Source organism: Theobroma umbraticum, unplaced genomic scaffold (assembly GCF_002168275.2).
Source record: "Theobroma umbraticum cultivar Fairchild unplaced genomic scaffold, ASM216827v3 scaffold_44.0, whole genome shotgun sequence".
Lineage (NCBI taxonomy): Eukaryota > Viridiplantae > Streptophyta > Magnoliopsida > Malvales > Malvaceae > Theobroma > Theobroma umbraticum.
In genome coordinates this window covers 3,555,450-3,569,009 of record NW_018397255.1, presented here as the reverse complement: position 1 = coordinate 3,569,009, position 13,560 = coordinate 3,555,450, and the positions used below count along the sequence as shown (strand labels likewise).

Genomic DNA, 13,560 nt, shown 5'->3' with positions numbered 1-13,560 from the left:
TTCCATAGGGGGGGGCGGGGGTGTGGAAGCTTAAAGCTTTTACTTGTTTCACGTGAATGGGTCAATGTTTAACTTATTCGGCCTTGGAATTGGATTTCCAGTTGGAATAACATCACTTTTCAGTGTGATCACCAAAAGGGATTGAAGAAAATCAGATATTGGTTCCCTCTTTGTGTTGTGAATTAAGTTCTGATGGACCCCAATAAAGTTCGTGCAAGAATCAAAAAAAATCTAATCAAATTAGATCCATATAACATAAGCTTGTCACTTGTCTCTCCTAAATCTAGCAAATATCATAACAAATGTTTGAATAAGTAATCTGGTACATAAAACTCATACATATTTTTAGTCTAAAAGTTTAAGTCATGTATCATATTACTGATACAATATGTGGCTAAAATTTTCCTTGTGTGGCTTGATTTTAGAGTTATTTTTTTACATGTTAAAAAAAAGTTTTGGAGTTATTTTTGACAATTATCCTTTTAAAATATTTAAAATAACTCTAAAATTAAAATCAACAAATCCAAAATTGCAGCCATGCACGTCATTGTCCAAGTTAGCCTTGAATGATTAATTTGACAAAAAAAAAATACAAATGAAAATACTTTTTGTTATAGCATTATAAATTTAAAATTAATAAATGATATTTCGAATGGCAGAGAGCAACATATACGACCCAAACCTTATGACCAATACTTTTTGTTATAGCATTATAAATTTAAAATTAATAAATGATATTTCGAATGGCAGAGAGCAACATATACGACTCAAACCTTATGACCAATACTTTTTGTTATAGCATTATAAATTTAAAATTAATAAATGATATTTCGAATGGCAGAGAGCAACATATACGATTCAAACCTTATGATCAATACTTTTTGTTATAGTATTATAAATTTAAAATTAATAAATGATATTTCGAATGACAGAGAGTAACATATACGACACAAACCTTATGACCAATACTACTATTTTACTCTCAATTAAACTTTTGATTTGCTCGGCTTACAATTGATTGTGCTAAAAAAAAAGAGTGATATTTTACTTTAAATTTATTCGTGGACCAAAGGGCCTGATGATGATGGCCATGGCCACACTGAAAGATGTGCCCTGTCGATATTGTTTAACATAGAGACATGGATGGTCAGCCATTCATGGATGGTCAGCCATTCCCTCTCCATGTCATCTTTATTGCTTTCTTCCTCCTTTCTTTCCTTTTTTTTATTTTATTATTTTTTATATCTTAGTCTTCCAACAAAATCAGAATGATACCCACAAGGCAATATCCTCACTCCCCTCTCCAATGCCAATGCGTCATAGTGCAGGAACAACCATATCCATATGTACATTTTAACTAGCCAAAAACACGTTTGAGTAAAATCACGAAGCAACTTGTATTCCTCCATTTTTTAAGCTCTTTAAGATCTTCAGAATCATGATTTCCACAAATTTTCCTCTAAATTTATTCTTGAATCTTATGATTGCCTGCGGGATTTCCCCTCTCTACACACACAAAAAACAAAAAAAGAAGAAAGATTTATTTTTCTTTGTGGGTCTAAGACTCTGTGCTTGACAAATATATGCCTAGTAGTTCCAATCGATGTGCTTTCTCCTGCACTTTGGAGGTTTGGTTGAACAAGTTTGAATTGGATTGCGGTTGAAAAAGAGGGAATACTAAACTTTTCCTTCTTTGCCATGTAAATTCAAGCTGGTATAAATGGAAGGTGACATGGATCCCTTTGGCCACATTTTTATGCTACATGGAGAAAGATAAGGAAGATGCGGCGAATTTTACCTTTCTTGTATTCAAAGTTAGCACCAAGTATTTGTGTGGAATTCTGATTTTTGGTTGGAATATTTACCCTAATTTTTTCTCTGATTGGACGTATCAGCAGAAAATAATTCTGGGTGGGAAGAGATTAGAGAGGGAAGGGAAATTAATTCCTCTGCCTCACAATTCCATGAGGGGCCAATTGCCCAAATTCAGAGTTCCTTTTTAGATCCACCGATTTTGCTGATTTATGCCGTCGGCACAACAATGCCCCAGTTGGAAAATATGGACCGCATAGAGACCTTGGACCACGTATCTTGCCATTATCACATTTTAAGTAAACCCCTGAAAACAAAAAAATTACTTTTCCACGCAAAAAGGGCAAAAAATGATATCAGCAAGAGGATTAAACCTCGGATGGTTTCCCGGAAAGGTCAACTGACGTGGCGCAATCTTTGGCGGCCGTACTTGGATCAATGTCCGAAGGATAACGGCCGACGTGGACGTGATGATGTGAAAGCTATTTGGATTTGACTCGCAGTGATTTCTTTCTTTGTACAACTAGAGGGCTGGTACGTCCTTTGGAATCTGATTCTTGATTGGGGTGAATGAACGGCTAAGGTTATAGGAAACAAGCTGCCCTGTTTACAGGCTGCCTTTGAACAAGTCTCCACTTTTGACTATGAATCGTTTTAAGAGTCAGATCGGTAGCCCGTTATTATCAAAATTAATGCATTTGTTAAAACTAGGTCAACAATCAAGTTTGTTTTTGAATTTGATTAAAAGAATAACTTTTTCTTTGGATTTATATAAAATAATGGTTTGATGTTTATGTTTAAAATTTATAATGTCCTGCTTTGACAGTCAATGATTCCATCAATAAATTTGATATACAAATTTTGGAACAATTTTTTTTATATAAAAAAGGCACCACAGTTTGACTTTAAATCTTTATGATCTTTATTTATTTCAGTTGGATCAAAGTAGAACAATTTTATTGTTATGAAATGTACACAGAAATCCTACTTTGCCTTAAAAAAAAAACTATACATAGAAATGAAATTATAATATGTTTAAATTTAGGTAATGAAATGTACATTGACTGGAATATGTAGCACAAAAACTTTTAGGTGACTAAAAAATCATCATAATTTTTCAAATATGATGAAGGACTCTTTAAAATGAATAGTTAAATGCAGATCAAAATTATATAATATATTCTCATTTATTAGGACTAATGAATTATGTTTTCAATAATATCATATCATAATTTGGTAATAATCCAATACAAGACATTTTCTATTTTTTATTTGAAGAAAGTAATCATTTACTTTTTATATTTTTTAATTTAAAAAAAGAATGTTAAAAAAACAAAAAAAAAATCATATCTGATTAAACTTGGACCCCACAATCACTAAAGCAAAGTGTGGTGTTCTCAGCTCATGATTCACAGCCAACGCCTTGAGCAAACCACCTAATGAACGGCTGGATATCAATCATGACAACAAAAAATGATATTCTGAATACAACTGGGCCCCACTTTCCTCCTATAGCTCCTTTTGTGGCGAGCGGACGCCGAATAAAAAAGCTACAGGCGTAATTTAAATCATGATCCCTCAAAATCAGCTTTGTTAAAGAGTAAAATTAGTATAAGTGAATTTACTTTTACGGCGAGCTCACTCTGGGAATTACTGTGATTCCGGAACTGAACAAGAAATTAAATTGTATTGGAATTAAAAAAACACGGTCGGGATAAGCCTTCCTCGTGTTTAAATGTATATTTGTGGGGCCTACGTTGTTTCCCGAGTCTGGCGTATTCATTGCATTGGATTTCTAGTGCATCAAGATATTCAGGTGTTCAACGGATCACCAAATCTCCTTGCTCTCGTCAAATCAAGTCGAGCATTGCAAGGCCGTGTTTGCTTTAAGTCATGATAGCTTTCTCTGCCCTTGGTTTGTTCCTTATTTATTTCTTATCGATTTTATGCCATAAAAAATGTCAAGAGAAATTAGAAGGTTGAGTAAAAGATACAGTGAAAATTTATCATATAAGATTATGTACATTATACAATATAAAGTAATAAGGTAATAATTTTAGCAATATTATTCTTAGTATATGATGACCTTTTGATATGAAATATTTTTACACCGTAGTTAAATTTTAAAAAACGAAATCAAATTCGTACATGCTCATTCATATTTATAGAGATAATATATGTCTGTAGGGGGATATCAGGGGTCTAGATATATGTTAAAAGTAAATAAAGAGATTTACTATATAAAATATAATAGGATAAAGTGACATTTTTACTAGTATCTTCAATTTGGATGATGTTTGTTATATTAGATTATGTCATTATTTTCAATTTTAAGAACATGAGTAGAGGACTTCATGTGTAAATGATGTAAATAGGAATGAGCATGGTTGAAAGGGTATTTTTGAAATCAAGATTTTGAGCCATCTATAGAGAATCGAGTTTAAAAATTTTAGACCATGCCTTCATACATAAAATGATTCTTATAAAAATTAATTTTGAAATTCATACGGTCCAAGGTGACCTTAATTAGATTTTTAAAAATTTAAAATAATGAATTATCAATTAAATTAAGAGATTTTGTGAGTAATCCTAGTTCTTTGCTCACCCCTAAGTGTAAATTAATCGCAAGTTAGTAAATAAAGATTAAAATGGATAACTCCTTTTTTTTAAGGTGTAAGCAGTTTACCCAAAGAGACTAGAGATATTGTATGAGAGTTCCTACCAAACAGGGCCTTATGGTTGTGAGTCCTGACAGGCGAGAACTGACTTGGATTGCCCAAAAGGCCTTACGGTGGATATGCGGGGACCAGCTGAATTTCCCGGTCTCAATCTGACCCGTTTAAAAGGGGGTTTGGAATTTTTCCCCTTTTTGATCATTGATCTGAAAATGGAGGGATAGGATTTAACCATGGTTAGCTCTTTAACCCTAGTTAAAAAAATCTCTAGTTAACCCCCGCCCCACTGAACCCTTTAAATTGAAGTCCTTGCTCCCCTTCTTTCTCATCACCTTTCACGTTTTTCTCCATTGCGTAGTACCGTACTTCACATTGAATGATCCGTTTCACTTCTCATTAGCCGCTCTTTTTTATTCCATTTCTCTTTTTTTTTTGTTCATTTCCAGCTCTCTGAATCTCTGGTACGAATGTTATCTTATTGATTTTGGTTCTTGAGAGAAAATAGGATTCTAGCCTTAAACTATGACTTTCTGAAGATTAGCTTAACGACTGTTTGGCGAAATCTGAGTTGTCATTAGTTTTGGTTTGTTTTTTGGGATAATTATGATAAAAGATAAAAAGGAGAAATCTTCAACAGTTTGCTCAAAGCAGGGCCTATATTTCAGTTTTAACAACTTTTATTTTTCAATTTATAAGCCCGGCAGGTGTTTTCGATAATACTACTAGAGGAAAAAAGCTTATTCGTTTTTCTATTGTTTTTTTGTAGAGAGGAAGATATGGCGGCAAACGCAAATGGAGTGCCGACGCCAAGGAGTCCGTTGGCTAGGATTCAGACACAGAAGAAGCAGAACGGGATCTGTCACGATGATAGTGGGAAACCCGTCAAGGCTCAGACCATTGATGAGCTTCACTCTTTGCAGAAGAAGAGATCTGCGCCAACTACGCCTCTCGAAGGGGCTCAGGGCGCCTTCGCTAGCTTGTCGGAGGAGGAACGCCAGAGGCAGCAGCTCCAGTCTATCAGGTACACGTGCGCATGCGCAACACAGATTATAGAAAGGAAATTATCATTGTCATAAGAATTAGCAAATTGTTATTAAAATAATAAGAAGTTAAGACTATTACCTTAACCGTGGAATTCTTAAATTTAAAATATGACAGGGTTTTTTTGCTTATTCTATTAATTTAATAGATTTTTAAAATATGTTTGACGTGAATATCATGATCTCCTAAAGGCTAAAAAATTAAATAGCCATCTGGACCCCTTCTCCTTTCATTTGGGAAGATCGGACGGCGTAGAAAATTGGTTGAAGACCGAGATTGATCCATCAAGATGGATCTTTGCGGTGTTATTTTTTGGGGCGGATTTGATGTGGGGCCACGTGATTGGTGGGTCAGGAAGGTTGCGATATACAGAAGCTTGTTCGGGTTTCTTCCCTCTTGCTTGGTCCCGACAATCCGATTGAATAAAAGAAATGAAAATGGATGTTATTCCATATCATGATCGAATTACTAAACCGTCCCTGCAAAGCGAAAAATTTTAACAAGGGTAGATCTGTCATTTCGTAGGACACAGATTTGTTTACAATTTCAATTTTTTTTGAACAGTGCATCCTTGGCATCACTGACGAGAGAAACAGGGCCAAAGTTGGTTAAAGGAGACCCAGCGAAGACCCAGGCGGTAGCGCGTGTGGCGCATCACCACCACGTGGAGGCACCAACCATCAGCGTCAGTGACAGTTCTTTGAAATTCACCCATGTCCTGTATAACCTTTCCCCTGCGGGTATAACTTCATCTTTCGCCGTTAAAAGCCTTTTAACTCAATAATCAAGTATCATGACGTAACGTAAAATTATAAAATTATGGTTTTCGAATTGGTGCAGAGTTGTACGAGCAGGCTATAAAGTATGAGAAGGGATCGTTCATTACAGCAACCGGTGCACTGGCCACCCTGTCGGGGGCGAAGACCGGGCGGTCTCCAAGAGATAAGAGAGTTGTTATTGATGACAGCACCCAAGATGAGCTTTGGTGGGGAAAGTAAGTGTCAGATTATTTTTCTTTTTAGTAATTTGTATGGAATTTTGACGCAATAAAAATTTTTGTGCTTGCTCAATAATTAATACTATAAATTAATAATTGGTGAGTACAGGGGATCACCCAACATTGAAATGGACGAGCACACCTTCATGGTGAACAGAGAAAGAGCTGTTGATTACTTGAATTCTCTGGACAAGGTGAACTTTATTTTTTCAGTCTGCTCACCTTTTTGTTCCTGTTAAGAAATATCTGTTGCATAGACACTGTCTCTCCTCTCAAAAAGAGAAAGAAAATGAATAAAACACTAATAAAATAAATGGGAAACAAATTTGAGCATATAAAGTATTATCTCTAAGAATAACAGTAATAGTATTTACTTTTGGGAGATGTTGATGCGGGGGTTTATGGACCCATGGTATCATTTTCGTCTTTTAGTCCAAGTTGTCCTGGGGAGCTCCCTAATCCACTGGGGGAAGCAATTTTGTCTTTGCATGAGTAAATTTTTATTTGTCCTTAACTTAAGGGAATGGCTTACTGGAGAATGGAGATGATGCCTTGTGGGGTCCATATCGAGGTTATGTCCTCCTCGCTTTGTTTTAGAGGCAGGGAGAGAAGAGAATATGTCTCTTTGATAATTCCTGTTTAGTCAATTATATCGATACCATCTAGAATATTATTTTGGTTAATATTTGTTTTTTTATTTCTTCAAAAGTTGTTAAAAAATGAAATTAAATAGTAAAAGATAAAAATAAATTGTCAAAAGCAGATAAATCTTTAAATCTAATAATATACTTGTTCTATATTAAAATAAAATGGTGCATTATTTAGTGCTACTTGGCCCACAGACTACCATCGTATGCAGTTATTTACTGATGAATCTTGATGTATTTGTAATTTCTGATTGATGGTAATTCGATGTAAATGATTTCCAGGTTTTTGTGAATGATCAATTCTTGAACTGGGATCCACAGAACAGAATCAAAGTCCGAATTGTCTCTGCTAGAGCTTATCATTCATTGTTCATGCACAACATGTGAGTAAAAGCTAAGCAATTTTAAAATTTTATCAGCAGTTTTTGTTTGTGTTTTCACAGGTCTAAGCCTATCCCAGATAAGTTTCTTTATCGTTGTCATGATGTTAATTATATGTATCCTGTGTTGAGTTTTATCATCCCTATAGAATTCCGTGGAGGAATAAGGTTAAAAAAAATGGTAAAAGCTTAGTGTACAATTGGATAATTGGGTGGGTGGCAGGTGTATCCGACCCACTCCTGAAGAGCTGGAGAATTTCGGTACTCCGGACTTCACTATATACAATGCTGGACAGTTCCCGTGTAATCGTTATACACACTACATGACATCCTCCACTAGCATAGATCTTAATCTTGCTAGGAGGGAAATGGTCATCCTCGGCACTCAGTACGCCGGGGAAATGAAGAAGGGTCTTTTCAGTGTTATGCATTATCTCATGCCTAAGCGTCAAATCCTCTCCTTACATTCTGGCTGCAATATGGGGAAAGATGGAGATGTTGCCCTCTTCTTTGGACTGTCAGGTATAGTATCATCGGATCAAGGTCTCGATGTGGTGCCAGGCCCCTCACGATATGTGTCCTCTTACCTTGTTCTTGAAGCCTTAATGCATTTGTTTTGAAAAGGCTGTGAGTCCTTTTGATTTGGTTTTGCTTTGTTACTAATGAGTTTACTTCAACAATTTCCTTAATAGGTACCGGCAAGACTACGTTGTCTACTGATCACAACAGGTATCTAATTGGAGATGATGAACACTGCTGGAGTGATAATGGTGTGTCAAACATTGAAGGTGGTTGCTATGCCAAGTGCATTGGTCTTTCAAGGGAGAAGGAGCCTGATATCTGGAATGCCATTAAGTTTGGCACGGGTAAAATTCTATGCCCTCTCTGTTTATTTTACGTGGAATAAGACCATAGTGCTCAGTTTGATCTTTTAAATTCTTTGTTTCTGCAGTGTTGGAAAACGTAGTGTTTGATGAACATTCACGAGAGGTGGATTATGAAGAGAAATCGGTTACAGGTATAATTTATATTATTAACAATCTTGGAGTCTGATATACATCAAAGGTACCTTGACTCCTTAAAGTGGCCAAGGGATAAGATGAACAATGTCTGAGTCATCCTGAGATATAGCTGACTCAAGTGGAACATTTTAGTTTACATTCAGCATTTTCTTTCACATTTATTTAATCTGATTAATCTAATGGCAAATATTCAGAGTCAGCTCATACACTTTGTCAATCGGGTATTTTAGATAAAGAAGATAGAAGTAAACAATTTGTTGACTTTGACAATGCACCATTTAGTTGATGCAAATTGTGAGAGATTTTAGAGGAAATATAGAATATTAAATAGAGTTTTAGAAAATTGGAAAAAAAGAAAAGCATATAAGGAAAAGAAGCTTCCACTGTCAAATTCCATGATGTCAACTATGCGGTGAATCTCAATGACTTGTCTAAACAACCATGAATTCAGGATGGAGGAGGACAATAGAATAATTTGCAGAACATCTGGCAGTGAATCAATTTTAGACATGATATTGGATATAATTTTCTTTGCTTGCAGAGAACACTCGTGCAGCCTACCCCATCGAATACATTCCCAATGCTAAGATTCCATGCGTTGGTCCACACCCTAAGAATGTCATACTTTTGGCATGTGATGCCTTTGGTGTCCTTCCACCTGTGAGCAAGCTGAGTCTGGCACAAACCATGTACCATTTCATTAGTGGTTACACTGCTCTGGTATGTGTCCATGTTCTATTAAATATGGTTTTCTATACTTAACTGCTTATAAAAGGTTTGGAATTTTTTCATCTTGTGACATTGTTGATGATAAATATAGGTGGCTGGCACAGAAGATGGTATTAAGGAGCCAACGGCAACATTCTCAGCTTGCTTTGGTGCAGCATTTATCATGTTGCATCCTACTAAGTATGCAGCCATGCTAGCTGAGAAAATGCAGAAGCATGGGGCAACAGGATGGCTTGTCAACACTGGCTGGTCTGGTGGAAGGTAACCGAAGTTATTATGAATTGTTTTGGAACTACATTTAACATTTCACCGGGGAAAGTTGAATAAAGTAATTGGGGTTTTGCTGCAGCTATGGCTATGGAAGCCGTATCAAGTTACCATACACCCGAAAAATCATTGATGCCATTCACTCTGGCAGCCTCATGAATGCAACTTACCAGAAGACTGATGTGTTTGGGCTAGAGATCCCCACTGAGATTGAGGGAGTGCCTTCACAAATCCTGCGTCCAGAGAACACTGTAAGTGGTCCATTCCTTACTTTTTCAGTGCATAGTGTCGGCCAACCCGTTTGTTCAGTAGAGTTACGCGAACTTCTCTCAAAGTTCAATGTAATTGGTTTTTTCGATTGCAGTGGGGTGACAAGAAGGCATACAAGGACACACTGTTGAAGTTGGCTGGCCTGTTCAAGAAGAACTTTGAGACCTTCACAAACTACAAGATTGGCAAGGACAACAAGCTGACTGAGGATATCCTCGCAGCTGGTCCGAACTTTTAAATCAGGACCAATGAAGAAGGGAAGAAACTGTCGTTAGCTGTTGTGCATAAATGATCGAAAATGTGAGAGAAATAAGAGTTTGCTGGTCATTTATGGGGTCCGTATTGATATGTAAAATGGTTTCTTATGTCAAATCGTTTATCCCTTTTCTATATGAAGTAGACCTTGAGCTGACTTTTCCGCTGCCTTGATCTACTCTTTACTTTGGGATTAACCATTCCACCATTCAGGCTTTGATACTGAAATGGTTAATTGCTTAAAAGCAAGGAAAATGCCCTGCTTTCAGTTATAGCCGGGCTGAGCCCATTCTAAGACACGTTCAAAAAAGTGAGGGGAATAAATCAAAGTTAGAAAGAATTATTCGAGTACTCGACACTTTAGCTTTTAGTTTATCACATAGATTTATAAACTTGTAGTCGAATCGTTAGTGCATATGTCATGTTAATCCAAACAATTAAAAAGAGAAAAAAAAAAGGGCGAGATAAGCTGTTGAGTGTTCAATGCTTGCCGATAAGTACCCTCTAGTCTCTGTTTTCTGTGCTTAACTACTAGTACACTCAGCTTTTGATTACCTAGACATGGTTGCCTAATGCCTATGCCAAGGACTTGAGGATATAGTTTGTGTTCAATCATTTCACCAGAGCAAGTCATTCGACCATGGAGGCTCTTTTACGTATGCTATATAAAAGTGTGGATTATTTCTCAGCTACGAAGTACCAAACATGTATAAGAAAGCGAGGCATAATTCAAAATAAGTATAGTCTGCTGGGAAAAAATAATATACAGTCTGGATTCCTGAAACATTCAAGGAACAAGTTTCCATGCTAGATGCATAATTTGATCATTTATGTAAGGTCGCAAAGACCACATCAGGGAGTAGCTCTCTAGTTCTCCTGATGATGACTTGACATTTAGAGAAGTAACGATCTTATCCTGCATTAGAAGGGTGGTATTTTGTCATTCTTCTGTGCAAAAACGACAAAAAGAAAAAATGAAATTGCCCCGGGACTTTATCTCCGAATGATAGAATGGTTTCTCTCCATATCAAAGTAGAATAAATCTGGAGCAGCCCATTTACCTGCATCACATAGTCCTGCTTCACCATACTATAAATGATCCCCATCAGGGCAGCATAATCTGTCACTTCAGGTTCTCGAAGATGAGATGGAGCCATTTCACCCTAAAGGAAAAAAGGACTTTCAGCAAGACAGTTAACTTTCACTAGCCAATTGCAGCAGGCAGACAGAAAAAAGAAAACAGAGTATGATCACTATAATAATAATAATTAATAAAAATATACCTCTCCTATCTTTGGTAGAATGATCACATTAATAATAGCCGAACATTTCTCTAGCAGAAAATAAATATTGAAACACAATAAATTTATAAATCCAAAAACCTTGCCTTAAAGTCACTATTCTTGTTGGAAGTTTTACAATTCATAGTTAGGTGGTCCAATGCAAAGTTACATCAATCATAAATAGGAACATAAAAGTTTTGCCAGCATAATGACATTGTGAAATAAAATCTGCAAAAACTTTGTGAATTAGTGTATGTGCTGAAATTGGTAATCATCATCACGAAATCTGCTCTAAATAGAAAGAGATTTAAGTAGGAAGTACAACAAAGGAAGACAGTATTTGCAGCAGGCAAAGACTTAAATACTCATAGGCCAAAACGGCAGGTAAAATGAAAATGTATGCATTGTGTGAAAGATGAATAGAGTAAAGAAACAACTAATCATATATTTTGGAATGAATAGAAAGAGTTGAAGTACAAAACTGACCTCACCACTCCTTTCTTGTAGGTCTAGTCCATCAACAGGTTCCTTGTCCAACAAAGGAGAAAAATGTTCATTTGCAGTTTGCAACGCAGCTCTGGCATCCTCCAAGAGAGATTCAAGATCATTCAGTATGCTTTTGACTGCACTCCATGAGTTGTTATAACATAACATTAGTTTCAATAATCACCTTATATACACACATTCAGAAAATTGCAAACACTCGCATCCTTCAAAAACAAATTAGATAGAACATTTACAATTGCAAACAGAATGTTACCTTCAATTAAGTGATCATGTAGTCCAAGTAGGCTTGTATGTACTTCTGATACGAAAGGGCACCATGTAAGAAAAAAAGCCATATGAAACAAGCATATCAAGAAGGATAGGTACAAAATAAATTACTACCAATTCATTGGAAAGTGGAATGAAAGCATATGATAGATAATCAGGAGTTTTATTCCCATAGATGAAATTATTAAGTCACGTACCTTTTAGTCACTTTAACAAATTATAGCATGAGACAGTAAGAGAGAAGATAGGAATTAAGGTACTCATTGTTTCCAAAACATCAACCAAACAATGCTTTACCTTTGAAGACAAAAGGAGCTTACACTTGTTCATATTTTGTACACTGTCATGACTTTTAATACAACCAGCTTGAAGGTATGATTTCAACCTCTTTGTTTCGTTAGCTTTAATAATGTTTTCAATCAACTTAGATGTCGTGTTTATTGGAGGGCGTCGAAGAAACTCTGCACAGAGGATTAAATAAACCATCACTAAGAAAACAAGCAAGGAACTCCATCCATCCTACCAAATGTAATGACCAACAAACATAATGCCAGTTTCCGAAGCACCCACCCAGTCCTTGCTGAAAGCCAGTTAGTAGTCTGCCTCCGACAGCCACCAATTCATCAAGCTTTGCCACACTGCAATGACCCGAAACACCATGTAAAGATAATGAATTCAAATAGCAGTTCCACGAAAACCCAACACTTCATAACTTCCAAGTTTCTATAGAAAACGAAAATGCTTTCTTAAAAAGTGAATACAACTCCATGCCAAAGTGCCCATATAAATGATTCGAAAGCAAACTAAGGAATGAACAACAACAAAATCCAACGTCCAAAGACAAAATTTTATGTTTCTTGTTACCTGGTCAAAAAATCTTTAAAAATCTGGACAATTTTCTCCTTTGTTTCACCTTTTAATTTTTCCTCTTCTTCACCTTCCATTCCTGCAGAGAACAACTACATCCAAAGAGCAGTCACCAATGAGATTAAGAATGTAAACCAAAACAAAGAAAAAGGGTACAAAGCACCATATTTGTTTAAACATATTATCGAACATCTTCCTTGCACTGCTCACTTACCTTCTTTAAACACCAGAAATATTTGATTTTCAAAACTAAAAGATAAATTTTTTGCTATACAAAATACTCGTAATGTTCTTTGGGTCTAAATAGAATAATATATCTTACAGATTACTAACAAATACTATGAAATATTATTCCCATAAAAGAATAATAAAACTTACCTGGATTTCTGTTTTATGCTGGTTTATTTCGCGCCTCTGCTGCCCAGACGGTTATTTTATTATCAGTAACAGCAAAACGCACCGTTTGCTGGTTTTGAGCTTCCCCACAGGCGTTTTTCGTCCTTTCAGTGAGTCAAAACGGGCGTGCTTTGCGCCGTATCAA

The 13,560-nt window shown here is 36.0% G+C and overlaps 2 protein-coding genes across 4 annotated transcripts; one reads left to right on the top strand and one right to left on the bottom strand.

Annotated features, from left to right (window-relative positions):
• Window positions 1-4,803: 4,803 nt before the first annotated feature.
• Window positions 4,804-10,252, top strand: LOC110408981 (phosphoenolpyruvate carboxykinase (ATP) 1-like). The gene is made up of 13 exons (XM_021418162.1): window positions 4,804-4,948; window positions 5,254-5,508; window positions 6,093-6,268; window positions 6,369-6,522; window positions 6,635-6,719; window positions 7,455-7,555; window positions 7,776-8,074; window positions 8,245-8,418; window positions 8,505-8,570; window positions 9,116-9,294; window positions 9,395-9,564; window positions 9,653-9,821; window positions 9,935-10,252. Exons 2-13 carry the CDS (start codon window positions 5,264-5,266, stop codon window positions 10,076-10,078), a joined length of 1,962 nt encoding a protein of 653 aa, XP_021273837.1. The 5' UTR covers window positions 4,804-4,948; window positions 5,254-5,263; the 3' UTR covers window positions 10,079-10,252.
• A 147-nt stretch (window positions 10,253-10,399) lies between these two features.
• Window positions 10,400-13,493, bottom strand: LOC110408983 (FAD-binding protein). 3 transcript variants are annotated; one of them, XM_021418165.2, is made up of 8 exons: window positions 13,398-13,493; window positions 13,017-13,111; window positions 12,723-12,790; window positions 12,473-12,613; window positions 12,139-12,180; window positions 11,865-12,001; window positions 11,157-11,258; window positions 10,400-11,011 (listed from the first exon to the last, which is right to left on the bottom strand). In XM_021418165.2, the coding sequence occupies exons 2-8, from the start codon at window positions 13,094-13,096 to the stop codon at window positions 10,883-10,885; spliced, it is 699 nt and encodes a 232-aa protein (XP_021273840.1). In that variant the 5' UTR covers window positions 13,097-13,111; window positions 13,398-13,493; the 3' UTR covers window positions 10,400-10,882. The 3 variants fall into 3 exon arrangements, with proteins under 3 accessions (XP_021273840.1, XP_089638615.1, XP_021273841.1); XM_089782489.1 differs by having other exon boundaries at window positions 13,017-13,098; window positions 13,398-13,487; XM_021418166.2 differs by lacking the exon at window positions 13,398-13,493 and adding an exon at window positions 13,234-13,331 and having other exon boundaries at window positions 13,017-13,098.
• Between the last annotated feature and the right edge of the window lie 67 nt (window positions 13,494-13,560).

Coding starts and splice junctions, on each gene's coding strand:
- LOC110408981 (XM_021418162.1), top strand. CDS start 5,264: ATGGCGGCAAACGCAAATGGAGTGCCGACGCCAAGGAGTCCGTTGGCT. Junction 5,509..6,092: donor CAGCAGCTCCAGTCTATCAG/GTACACGTGCGC, acceptor TTTTTTGAACAG/TGCATCCTTGGCATCACTGA. Junction 9,295..9,394: donor TTAGTGGTTACACTGCTCTG/GTATGTGTCCAT, acceptor TGATAAATATAG/GTGGCTGGCACAGAAGATGG.
- LOC110408983 (XM_021418165.2), bottom strand. CDS start 13,096: ATGGAAGGTGAAGAAGAGGAAAAATTAAAAGGTGAAACAAAGGAGAAA. Junction 12,791..13,016: donor TTTAAAGATTTTTTGACCAG/GTAACAAGAAAC, acceptor GGGTCATTGCAG/TGTGGCAAAGCTTGATGAAT. Junction 11,259..11,864: donor TACAAGAAAGGAGTGGTGAG/GTCAGTTTTGTA, acceptor TTTTTCCTTTAG/GGTGAAATGGCTCCATCTCA.